Source organism: Phacochoerus africanus, chromosome 15, assembly GCF_016906955.1.
Source record: "Phacochoerus africanus isolate WHEZ1 chromosome 15, ROS_Pafr_v1, whole genome shotgun sequence".
NCBI classification, from domain to species: domain Eukaryota; kingdom Metazoa; phylum Chordata; class Mammalia; order Artiodactyla; family Suidae; genus Phacochoerus; species Phacochoerus africanus.
Genome location: NC_062558.1, coordinates 6,724,270 through 6,737,841, shown reverse-complemented (window position 1 = coordinate 6,737,841; position 13,572 = coordinate 6,724,270). Strand labels below are relative to the sequence as shown.

The window sequence follows — 13,572 nt, the reverse complement described above, 5'->3', positions numbered from 1 at the left end:
GCTCCCGCACAAATGGAGGTTCCCAGGCTAGGGGTCTAATTGGAGCTGTAGCCACCGGCCCTTGCCAGAGCCACAGCAACGCGGGATCCGAGCCGCGTCTGCAACCTACACCACAGCTCAAGGCAACGCCGGATCGTTAACCCACTGAGCAAGGGCAGGGACCGAACCCGCAACCTCATGGTTCCTAGTCAGATTGGTTAACCACTGCGCCACAACAGGAACTCCCAAAGTATTTTCTTATAATTGTTTTCATTTCTGTGAAGTCATCAGTGACTTTTTTTCATCTCGAATTTTAGTGATCTGATTCTCCTCTTTTTTGCGGATAGTCTAGCTAAAGGCTTATCAAATTTGTTGATCTTTCCAAATAATTTCTGGTTTCACTGATCTTCTCTATTGTTTTTCCTTTCTTTACTTCTTTCTCCTCCTTCCTCCTTCTCTCCCTTCTTTCTTCCTTCCTTTTTCCTTTCCTTCCTTCATTCTTGCCATACCACAGCATGTGGAAGTTCCTGGGCCAGGGACTAAATCTGTGCTGCAGTTGCAATCTGTGCCACAACTGTGGCAACACAGGATCCTTAACTCACTGTGATGCCAGGGAACTTCCCCTCTATTGTTTTTAATTCTCCATTTCATTTACCTATGCTCTAATCTCTATCAATCCCTTCCTTTTTGCTTTAAGTTTAAGTTTGCTCATCTTTTTCTACTTTCTTAAGGTGCAACTTGGAAATTTTTCCTCTTTTTTAAATAGGTATTTATAGGTATTTCCCTCTGAGCACTGCTTTGCATACATCCACAAATTTTGGTATGTTTTGTTTTGTCTTTATTTTCATTTATCTCAAAGCATTTTCTAATTTCCCTTTTGATTTCTTCTTTGACCCCCTGGTAACTTGAAAGTATTGTTTAACTTCCATATAGTTGTGTAGGTATTAATTTAAGTTTATCCCCATATTTCCTCTTTTATTCCTTATTTATTCCTTTAACGATTTCTAAGTTTCTTTCTGGGATATTTTTCCTTCTAGGTGAAAAACATTCTTTAGTATTTTCCTTCAGTGCAAATTTGCCAATGAGTTTCTCAATTTTTTATTTGCCATGGAATGTCTTTGTTAATCTTATTAAAAGTTATTTTTAGTTCCCATTGTGGCTCAGAGGAAAAGAATCTGACTAGTATCCATGAGGACATAGGTTCAATCCCTGGCCTCATTCAGTGGGCTAGGGATCCGGCGTTGCCATGAACCGTGCTGTAGGTTGCAGAGGCAGTTCGGATCCTGAGTTGCTGTGGCTGTAGCATAGGCCAGCAGCTGTAGCTCCAATTTGACCCCTAGCCTGGTAACTACCATATGCCGTGAGTGCAGCACTTAAAAAAAAAAAAACTGTAAGAAAGAACAAAATCAGAAAGTATAAGTGAAATAAAAAATTCACTATAAGGGGCTTAAGAGCAGATTTAGTCAGGCAGAAGAAATAATAAGTGAACCAAGAGATACATCAATCAAGACTATCCAGTGTGAGAAAGGGAAAGGAAAAAGAAAAAAAGATAAATGAATGCAGCCTCTGAGACCTGCAAGATACCATCGAGCATAACATACTAATAACTGGGGTCTCAGTAGGCGAGGAAAGAGGCAAAAAGTGTGTTTGAAGAAACAGGGGACCCAAAATCCCCAAATGCAATGCAAAAGTTAACCGACAGGAGCTCCCATCATGGCTCAGTGGTTAACAAATCCAACTAGGAACCATGAGGTTGAGGGTTCAATCCCTGGCCTTGCTCAGTGGGTTAAGGATCCAGTGTTGCTGTGGGCTATGGTGTAGGTCGCAGACGCGGCTCAGATCCCATGTTGCTGTGGCTCTGGCATAGGCCGGAGGCTATAGCTCCAATTCAACCCCTAGCCTGGGAACCTCCATATGCTGCAGGAGCAGCCCAAGAAAAGGCAAAAAGATCAACAACAACAATAAAAAAAAGTTAACTGACACATGCAAGAATAGTAAGAAATACCAATTAGGATAAACTTAAACTTGATCTGCAACATTAGCTCTTTCCTGGGTCTCTAGCCTGCTGGCCAACCCTGCAGATTTTGGACTTGCCAGCCTCCATAAATCACATGAGCCAATTCCTCAAAATACACATGTACACACACACTCTATTGATTCTGTCTCTCTGGAAACCCTCACACAAAATTAGCACAAAGAAAGAGGGACACCATAGAATTACACAGGAACAAACTTTTAATGTACTACTGAAATTAATTTGGTATTAATATGAATGAGACTGTTATAAATAACACGCAGAAGCAGTTGATAAAATACAACACACTTTCACTTTAAAACCCTCTGCAAATTAAAAACTTCCTTAATATAATAAAACGAGTCTATGAAAAACCCACAGCTAACGTCACACTCAATAGTGAAAAGACTTAAAACCATCCTAAGATCAGGAAAAAGACAAAGATGCCTGTTTTCACCACTGCTATTAAATATTGTACTGGAAGTTCCAGTCAGAGCAACTAAGCAGGAAAAATAGATAAAAGGCATCCAAAGTGGAAAGAAAGAAGCATGACTATTTCTATTTGCAGACAATGTGATTCAATATATAGAAAATCCCTAAGAAATAGAGGAAAAAACCGACTAAAGCTAATAAATTCAGAAAAGTTGCAGGGTTAAGACACAAAATAGTTATGTTTCTCTACACCAGCAATGAATTCAAAACAGAAATTAGAACTATTCCATTTACAGTAGCATCCAAAAGAATAAAATACCCAGGAATAAATTTAAATGAGGAGGTGAAACGCTTGTCCACGAAAAGTAGAAAACATTGCTGAAAGAAATTAAAGACAACCTAAATAAATGGAAAGACATCCTGTGTCCACATATTACAAGACTGACTATTATTTTTTTTTTTGTCTTTTTAAGGGTACATCCATAGCATATGGAGGTTCCCAGGCTAGGTGTTGAATTGGAGCTGCAGCTGCTGGCCTATGCCATAGCCACAGCAATTCGGGATCCGAGCCGCATCTGCGACCTACACCACAGCTCATGGCAACGCCAGATCCTTAACCCACTGAGTGAGGCCAGGGATTGAACCTGCATCCTCAAGGATACCAGTCAGGTCGTTAACCACTGAGCCACGATGGGAACTCTAAGACTGACTGACTATTATTAAGATGACAATACTGGCAAAGTGATCTATAAATTCAATGCAATTCCTATCAAAATTCCAATGGCCTTTTTTTTTTTTTACAGAAATGGAAATGCCTACTCTCAAACTGACATGGGATCCCAATGGGCCCTCTGTAGCAAAAACAATTAAAAAAAAAAAAAAAACCTCAGACTTCCTAATTTCAAAACTAACTAAAAAGAGACAAAAATCAACACAAGTGTTATACTGACATAAGGATGGCATACAGCCCAATGGAGTAGTATTCAGAGTTCAGAAATAAAACCAAACATCTAAGGCTAACAGATTTCTTAACAAGTGTGCCAAGAAGTTTCCATTGTGGTGCAGCAGAAACCAATCTGACTAGTAACTATGAGGTTGCGGGTTTGATCCCTGGCCTTGCTCAGTGGGTTAAGGATCCGGCGTTGCTGTGAGCTGTGGTATAGGTAGCAGATGCGGCTCGGATCCCGCACTGCTGTGGCATAGGCTGGAGGCTGTAGCTCCAATTGGACCCCTAGCCTGGGAACCTCCATGTGCCACAGGTGCAGCTCTCAAAAACAAAAAACAAACAAACAAAAAACCCCCAAGTGTGCCAATATTACTTAAAGAATACAGTGTCTCCAACAAATTGTTTTGGAACAAGCAAAAGAATAGAGTTGGGGAGTTTCTTTTTGGTACAGTGGGCTAAGGATCCTGCATTGTCGATGCAGTGGCTTGGGTCACTGCCATGGTGTGGGTTCCATCCCTGACTCAGGAACTTCCACATGCTACAGGTGCAGCCAAAATAACCCAAAAACTAAAACTAAAACAAACAAAGAGTAGATTTGGATTCCTACCTCACTCTATATACATAAACATAACTCAAAAATGGATTGATGGGAGTTCCCGTCGTGGCACAGTGGTTAACGAGTCCAACTGGGAACCATGAGGTCGTGGGTCCGATCCCTGGCCTTGCTCAGTGGGTTAAGGATCCGGTGTTGCCGTGAGCTGTGGTGTAGGTTGAAGATGAGGCTCGGATCTGGCATTGCTGTGGCTCTGGAGTAGGCTGGCAGCTACAGTTCCAAATGGACCCCTAGCCTGGGAACCACCATATGCCGTGGGAGCAGCCCAAGAAATGGCAAAAAAAAAAAAAAAAAAAAAAGACCAAAAAAAAAGGATTGATGAGCTAAACATAAAAGCTAAAGCTATATAAAACTGTTGGAAGAAAACAGAAGCACAATTTTTCAAGACCTAAAATTTAGCTACAGAACTGACATACAAGCACATGGAACAAAAGAAATAAATAAATGAGACTTTATCAAAATTTAAAACTACTGTGCATCAAATAACATTATCAAGAAAAGTGAAGACACCTATAGGTGGGAGAAAATACTTGCAAATAGTACATCAGACAAGAGATGTGATATCCAGAACATGTTTAAAAAATCCCTATAACACTTACAACTCAAAAACAAAAAGACAACTAAAATAACTGAAAAAGACAAAGGACTTGAAAGTACTTCTTTAAAGAAGATACACGAATGGACAATAAACACATGAAAAGATGTTCAACATCATCAGTCATCAAGGAAATGCATATTAAAACCACAATGAGAAACTACTTCACAATAGCTACAATTTAAAAAACGACAAATAAAAAATGTTGGCAAGGAGGTGGAGTAGCTAGGACCCTTCTACACTGCTAGTAGGAATGGAAAATGGTGCATCTACTGTGGAAAACAGTTTGAGGGTTCCTCAAAAAGTTATGATCCAGCAATTTCACTACTAGGTTTATACCCAAAAGCGCTGAAAAAGGTACTCAAACTAATCCATATATAGGCCTGTTTACAGCAACATCATTCCAATAGTCAAAAGGTGGGAACAGTCCAAATGTCCATCAATGATGAATGAATAAATATATGACGGAATATTATTCATCTATTAAAAAAAGATCAAAGTAGTGATATATTCTACAATTTGGATGAATTTTTTTTTTTCTTTTCAGGGCCGCACCTGAAGCATATGGAAGGTCCCAGGCTAGGGGTTGAATTGGAGCTGCCAGCCTATGCCACAGCTACAGCAATGCCAGATCCAAGCCTCATCTGTGACCTACGCTGCAGTTCACAGCAATGCTGGATCCTTAACCCACTGATCGAGGCCAGGGATTAAACCTGAATCCTCATGGATACAAGTCGGGTTTGTTACCACTGATCCACAACAGGAACTCCCTGGATGAATTTTATAAGCGTGATTAACAAAAGAAGCCAGACACAAAAGATAACATATTTTATGATTATCTCTATTTAATATGTCCAAAATACACAAATCCATATAGACAGAAAGTAGATTAGACATTACCAGGAAGTAGGTGGAAGGGTGATTAGGAAATAACTACCCCCTTCCAGGAGCCAGGAGTAGAAAATAGTTGGAACCAGCAAGCAGATTATCTTGGTGTGTAGCACCTGGGCCCAGAAATGAGTGGACACTGGGGGCTGCAGCAGTACAGAAACTGGCTACATGTAGACATATTTTTCTTGCACCTTAAGAAGTGCAAAATGCTGGTAAGAACTGTTCTGTTTAGCAAGAGGACAGAGAATGCAGAAGGCCCTGGGGCAGATTCCCTGAGGAGAAGGACCTGTGCACAGTGGCAAGTTAGACTGATCCTGCAGCTCCAGAAGGGTCAAATAGTTTCTGCTAGAAACAGACACCTCTTCTGGACTGGGGTTGCATACCTGCTGGTAGATGCAAATGCTCAAAATACTATAAAAAGACTAAAACAGAAGACACTAAACTAGTTTGCCAAGTCACATTTCCTCAGACCAAGGAACACACTCTCATCTTCAGAGTAACTATTTGACAGAAAATTAGAAAGAGCAACTGAAACATTGTTTTGGCTAAAATAAAGAGAATAAAGGTGCGAAGGGTTAGCTTTTATTTAATTAATTAATTAGTTCATCTTTTTAGGGCCGTACCCACAGCATACAGAGATTTCCAGGCTAGGGGTTGAACCTGAGCTGTAGCCGCCAGCCTACACCACAGTCACAGCCACGCCAGATCCAAGCTGTTCTGGCAATCTACACCATAGCTGAGGGCAACGGCGGATCCTTAACCCACTGAGTGAGGCCAGGGATCTCACCTGCAACCTAATGGTTACTAGTCAGATTGGTTACTAGTCAGATTGGTTTCCGCTGAGCCACGACAACAACTCCAAGGACCATAAAGAACTAAGTCTAGCTAAGAAATGGAGCAGAGGGAGAAAAATGAGAAAGGTTTTACAGAAGTAATCTTTGCCTAGGACCTAAAAGACAGATAGAACTTTGCCAATCTACAACAGCAACAACAAGAAGGAGGGTGTAATAGAATTTGGTAACCAAGTAGCATATCACATGGACCTCCTTAGAGGCAAAAACTTAACTTCTGTAATACTGAAACAGTAGCAAACTATTTGAAGGACACTGTAGGAAACATTATTCTAAAAAGAATCAAGGTGGAGTTCGAAAGAGTGACCTTAATCATGCAAAATCTAAACTTCTTCTCTATGCCAAGGGCTAATTCTGACCCTAAGAAATGAAAGCCACTTATCAGTGCTTCCTTTGATGTACTGGCCAAGGCAAAAACTAGTCCCTTGCTTGCTCATTGTTCCAGACCCAGTATCAGATTAATGACAGCAATTCTCAATGGTTAGCATTCTTTGGAGTTCTAGGGCTAATTTTCAGGGAGACATTTTTCTTGAACCTAAATGAAATGAGCCAGTACCTAATGATAGCCATAAAAAGCTGGGAAAATTAATAAGCTGCTTTAATTACTGAAATTTACCCCAACTTCTCAGATAAGGGTCTAAAGATTGTATCTACAGGCAGGAGGCTCACAATGTAGGAAATAAACATTACTTACCAAACCAAATAAAAACAATGAACTCTTAAGCTGCTGTGTATAAGCAGAAATCTGAAAACAGTCCTTTTGAGCTGCTTGTGTCAGCTGGATTAGGAAACTCACCTTCAATTTGGGATCCCTTCCACTAAATCAGACTTCCTCTTAAAAGGGTCAGGACGGCAATACTTTAAAACCTTGATAGATAGTTTTAGAACTGCTTTTCTCCTCACCTGATAAAACTTTTTTAAGGAGCCCACCAGGCACAACTTCAGGCTATCCACAATCTCCTGATGAGGCATCTGGAATACCACTTGTGAATGCCACTTTGTGAGAGTGCTGGGGCAAAGGCAGTAAAGAGAAAGAGAGAAGAGAAAGATGAACACACACTGAGGAAGGCCCCCATATGAATGTCAGCACACACAGGCTTCTCCATGCACCACTCACACAAGTACCCAGCAAATGTGTTTTACATGGAAAAACACATGCTGATACAGGGAAAAGATACATGTAAGCCAACAACAGCATATAAAAACATAGGCATAATTGTGGATATCCACTAAAAAATTGCTTCCAACTGAAAAGATTTAACTAAGATATATACCAACAGAAGACTAGTTAAATAAACAGTGCTCTAGCATATAATAAATTCCACGTAGCAATTGCAAAGAATTAGTTGATATTTATTTGTATTGATATGGTAAATACACAGGGTTTTTTGTTTGTTTTGGGGTTTTTTTTTGCTTTTTAGGGCCTCACTGGCAACATATGGAAGTTCCCAGGCTAGGGACTGAATCAGAGCTGTAGCTACTTGCCTACACCACAGCCACAGTAACATGGGATCCGAGCCTCATCTGCGACCTACACCACAGCTCACAGCAACACCGGATCCTTAAACTACTGAGCGAGGCCAGGGATCAAACCCTCATCGTCATGGGTACTAGTTGGATTCATTTCCACTGAGCCATGATGGGAACTCCCCAAAATATACAGTTTAATTTCATAAAAGAAAATGAGGAATAGTATACATAGTAATACGTGTGTGTGTATGTATGTGTACCAGCTACATATGTGTTAATATATGCATACAAGAGTAACTAAAAGTATATATACATCAAACCTTTGGTGGTGGTTAATAAAAGATGGATCATGAGGAGTTTTCACTTTCTCAATTTCTGGAAATATTTGCCTGAACATGCTTTACTTTTATAATCCAAAAGAACAAATTTTTAAAAACCCTCATTTCTGGGGGGAAAAACCCACCACAACTAAGACACAGACCCCATTCTGAAAGAGATTACACTGCAGCCTGGGAACAAACTTACACATGTGATGAGAGATTGCACAAACTAATATCATAGGAAAATAGAGAAGGAATGAGTTCAGATGTTTTTAAACACTGTAATATTAAACACTCAAAAAATTTTCTGGCTTTACAGTATTAGGCATTAAGATAAAAGTAACCAAATGCAATGGAGCCAGGAGTGGCACTTACAGATTGATGCTTGCAACAAAGCCAACCACTGAGCGCATGCCTCTGCTGGGGTCATGGTAAACATCTATCCCAATCACCATTAATTGTTTCTGGGTCAGAAAACAAAAAACAAACCAAAACATCCAAGCAATCCATCACTCCATTTTTAATTGTTATCCTAATGCCATAGCTATATATGAAAATAAGTTTGGGGAAAGGAAAAGAGTATAATCAGCTTGACTTTTTTGGGGGGGATTTTTAGTGCTGCACCTGTGGCACATGGAAGTTCCCAGGCTAAGGGTCGAATCAGAGTTGCAGCTGCTGACCTACATCATGGCAACTGCAATGCCAGATCCTTAACCCACTGATGGAGGCCAGAGATTGAATCTGCATCCTCATAGGTACTAGTCAGGTTCATAACCCACTGAGCCACAAAGAGAACTCCAACTTTACATTTTTAAAACACTATGAACAGGCAGGACCTCCCTGCCTACCTGCCTGCATCTCTCACTAGCATCCTATCTTAATAAATCTATTTCTTGCCTACAAAAAAAAAAAAAAAGAAAAAGAAAAGAAAAAACTATGAACAAACAGGTTGAGACCAGAGATTGAAAACTTTCAGTAAAAGACAAAGAGTAAATATCTTGAGCTTTGTGAACCACACAGTCTCTGCAGAAACTGTTCAATTCTGCCATTCCAGCACACAAGCAGCCAGGTAGTACATAAAGGAGCATGGCTAGGTTTCCTTTTTTTTTTGTCTTTTTTTTTTAGGGCCATGCCCACAGCATATGGAGGTTCCCAGGCTAGGGATCGAATCCAAGCTGTAGCCACCAGCCTACACCACAGCCACAGCAACACCAGATTCAAGCCACGTCTGCAACCTGCACCACAGCTCATGGCAATGCCAGATCCTTGACCCACTGAGCGAGGCCAGGGATCAAGCCAGCAACCTCATGGTTCCTAGTCAGATTTGTTTCTGCTGGGCCACGACAGGAACTCCCAGGTATGGCTATGTTTCAATAAAACTGCATTTAAGGATACTGAAAACTGAATTTCACATAATTTTCATGTGTCTGAAGCTATTACTCTTGTTTTTATTTTTTTCAACTATTTTTTAAAAATGTGAAAACCATTCTTACCTTGTGGGCTATACAAAAACAAGCAATGAACCACTCAGACTATTTATAAGCATTGAGAATAAGGATGGAGTTCCCGTTGTGGCGCAGTGGTTAACAAATCCGACTAGGAACCATGAAGTTGCAGGTTTGATCCCTGCCCTTGCTCAGTGGGTTAACCATCCAGCGTTGCCGTGAGCTGTGGTGTAGGTTGCAGACGCGGCTCGGATCCCGCGTTGCTGTGGCTCTGGTGTAGGCTGGCGGCTACAGCTGCTATTAGACCCCTAGCCTGGGAACCTCCATATGCGCGGGAGCGGCCCAAGAAATGGCAAAAAGACAGAAAAAAAAAAAAAAGAGAGAGAGAATAAGGAAAACTCTATGAGGACGATTAGAAAGATATCTAAGTAGGACTCTACGGAGAGCTGAACTGAAGACATATCTCAGTATCACTCACCAGAGGGATATCCACTCCCCAGAGTTCACCACCCAATTTACAGTTAATCTGAAGTAAAATTTTCTGCGCCACACTCCGAAGCTTGGTGGGCTGACTAATGGTTCGGACATTGATGACCTATAACGGAGGGAACAAAAGGTTTGGGCAAAGATGACATTAGCAACCTTTCAGACAATGTAAACATTGCTAAAGCAAACACCACATTTAAGAAACTGCAGATTACAGATAAGACATTTTGTCCTAATAGTTCTAACTCTAGGGTCTCTAGTCAGGCATGCTTGAGTATGCACGCATGTTCACATGCTCATACACACACCAAATCCAAAAAACAGCCAGCCAAAAAAAACTTTCAAAAAGGTCTCATGCAGATTTAAAAAAAAAAAATTAACCTCCATACAAAAAACAGCTTTCCCCTTTCAAAGTCAAGTCTATGCTGTCAGAACCTAGTCATGTGAAACCACCTGATGAATAACCTCTGAACAAGCAAAGGTGCTCATTTGGGAACATGAAAGCATTCAAAAGAGCATCTGCTATTCGCCAGGTTACTCTAACATGGAAGGTTTCACCAGCCGGGTCTACATACGCTAGCTTCTAATAGTTACTTGAGTCTTTTTGAACACATGTATCCCTCTTTTCCAAGCCTCAAGGGAGGCTAGAGTTTCCACCTGTGCCTCCCGCCCAGCTCCCACTCACCTGCGAGGGCACAGGAGTCTGCACACAGCACAGCTTTTTAATGGCCCCATAGAGATCATCACGTGTGCCCATGATTATGCAAACAACCATCTGTATCTTCCCCTTGAGGAGGTAAAGTATACATAAGTCAGGCTTTGGAACTCCAAGAACCTTGACAGGGCTTCAGCTGGGGCAGTTGAAGAGTCTGCAAAGCCGCAGGACCTTTAGGGGAATGAGGGGACTGAAACAAAAATGGTGGACATTCCAACACAGAAAAATGTCCTTGAAGATGAATGAGCATTTGTTGAGTTCCAAGCTTCTTTGCATAACTACATATTAAGTTACCTAGGGCTGATCCTGACTACCTGATTTATTTGCTATAAGACTCAACACGCCTGGAAAAGAACAAGACTTTAAAATATTTAAGAATTTCTTACTACATGATGCTTTCAGTTCCCTATAATTTTTTTTTTTTTTTTTTGCCTTTCCTAGGGCCGCTTCCCGCGGCATATGGAGGTTCCCAGGCTAGGGGTCGAATCGGAGCTGTAGCCACCGGACTACACCAGAGCCACAGCAACGTGGGATCTGAGCTGCTTTTGAGACCTACACCACAGCTCACAGCAACGCCAGATCATTAATCCACTGAGCAAGGGCAGAGATCGAACCCGCAACCTCATGGTTCCTAGTTGGATTTGTTAACCACTGCGCCATGACGGGAACTCCTAATTTTTTTAATACTTAGTAAACTAAGCGCCTTTTTACATTCATGCCTTTTGACATTCATTCAGAACTTTAGCTGAGGAAAGTGGGATACAATACCATAATAAAGGATTCAGAAGCAAATGCTGAGGAAATGAAGCTATTGCCAAATCCACAGGGAGCTCTCCTAACTCTCTGACTATAGAGAATACTGCCAGTAGTATACCTTTTTTTTTTAATGGCCACACCCAAGCTATATGGAAGGTCCGGAGAAAGGGCTTGAGTCTAAGCCTCAGCTGTGACAATGCCAGATCTTTTAACCCACTGTGCTAAAGCTGGAGATCAAACCTGCATCTCTGAAGTCAGATTCTTAACCCACTTTGCCACAGCAAGAACTCCAACCAGCAGTGTTGGAGTTTATCTCTGCATCTTCTACCTCTCACTGCTTAAGAGATTTGATATTGAAAACAGAAAATCTTTCGAAATCTGAATAAAGAAAAGCAGCACACAAGTGAAACAGAGTTGCCAACCCTTTATCCCAGAAATGGGTATCAACAGTACACTATTCCAAATCAAGATTAGTTTTTGATTAAGACTTCTCAATGGACACACGTTCCAGCAATCACATCAAAGAACTTTCCAAGTCACTCATAACTCCAACTGCATGCTGGGAGCCTGTGGGCTGGATCTAGGAAACAGATGTGGTTTTTTTACCCCATAATGATTTGTAAGACTTTTTAAAATTAACCTTTAAACATAGGGAGGTATACAAATATGCAAATCTAGATTTTTAGCTTCTACTGAAAAACAAACAAATTAAAAATCAATTTGACAACACTGGGCTATTATCTGCAGTCACAGAATTTACTCTCTTTAGTTCACACCAAGGTCCCCTCCCAGCCCACTTCATTGGTTTCTGTGACTCATCTGGCTCCCAGAGACGTCTGAGTTTATGACCTTTAAACAAAGAGAATAATAAAACAGAATGCCCTAAAGATGAGAGGGAGACAGCAAGACCAATATGGATAAACATTATGAATGAAAATCATATCCATGCTTCATGAAGACTGTTGGCAGTGCACTCCCATAAAGACAACATGCCAAGGTGTGCGACTGGGCAGCTGATGTACTAAGCTGGCTTTTTCTTTTGAAAGCAGGACAGAATTTATCAATGATCAGGCCCACAGGGAGGCCATTAACAGAGTAAGAAGGCCTGGGAAGTCAGGAAGACAATATGAGAAAAGAGAAAACCTGAGTGTGCTGTTACAGATGACACACCTAGAGTGGTGGATCAAAAGAGAAAATCATGATGCCAAAATAATCTAATTCTAGTATTGACCTCACAAGAACTGACTCTTCAATTCAAAGACTAATTATTTCCAAAAACTTTGTCCATTTCCTCCTTAATCTTTCTCCTCTATTTTATGTACAAACAGCTAAGAACTGCAGGCCTGAACTACTGAGCTGTGAATACTATGACCTGCTCAGCTCCAGTAGTCCCTCCCATTTATCTATCAGGACCAAGACGATGGCCCCCTGCCAAGTGTATCACCAGAGCAATTTGAATCTTGAGCCAGACCAGACTGTGACAGCTCAGTAGTGAATCGTGCAAGATGGCACCTGGCCCAGGAAGTTGCTTTCTGAGCACAGCATGTTCTATGTAGATAAGGAACTGAAATCAGCTATTTTCTCAGCCCATTACGTGAGGAACAGAATGCTAGAGTAAACAAGAGTGCCAACACAGAATGAAAGAAGCAAGACCAACCAAAGGACACGAGGACGACCCTACTGGTTCAGTACTTCATGTGTACATGAGTAAAATACATGTTCCTAGACATCATCAACAGCAGACCAATAACCAAGACAATTTAAAATCAAGTATTCAAGTACTGCAAAATGGGAATTCTAAAAATTTACTCAAATAAAATTATTACCTCAACTCCCAGGATGGACTGAACGGTTCTGACGTAGGTCTCTATGCGATCATCCTTCAGCTCCACACAGGCCGGCGGGCTCATGCGCATGCCCATGGGACCAGCTACCTTCTCTAACATGTTCACCAGTTCTCGGGCCTGATCCACTGCTCTCTTTGGGTAAAAGAGCGCCCAGAAATGCATGGGGACCTAGGAACAACCACAAACTATTTTTAGTACTTCCCCCAACTTGA

The 13,572-nt window shown here is 41.1% G+C and overlaps 1 protein-coding gene across 1 annotated transcript in view; it reads right to left on the bottom strand.

Moving 5' to 3' along the window:
• The window catches only part of PIWIL2 (piwi like RNA-mediated gene silencing 2), a 66,509-nt gene that overhangs the window by 10,678 nt on the left and 42,259 nt on the right, over nucleotides 1–13,572 (bottom strand). Inside the window, exons 15-19 of the mRNA XM_047760511.1 lie at nucleotides 13,340–13,528; nucleotides 10,728–10,829; nucleotides 10,035–10,151; nucleotides 8,487–8,575; nucleotides 7,225–7,330 (exon numbers count right to left, since the gene is read on the bottom strand). Coding sequence (XP_047616467.1) covers nucleotides 7,225–7,330; nucleotides 8,487–8,575; nucleotides 10,035–10,151; nucleotides 10,728–10,829; nucleotides 13,340–13,528 — 603 coding nt within the window. The remainder of the gene's footprint in view (nucleotides 1–7,224; nucleotides 7,331–8,486; nucleotides 8,576–10,034; nucleotides 10,152–10,727; nucleotides 10,830–13,339; nucleotides 13,529–13,572) is intronic.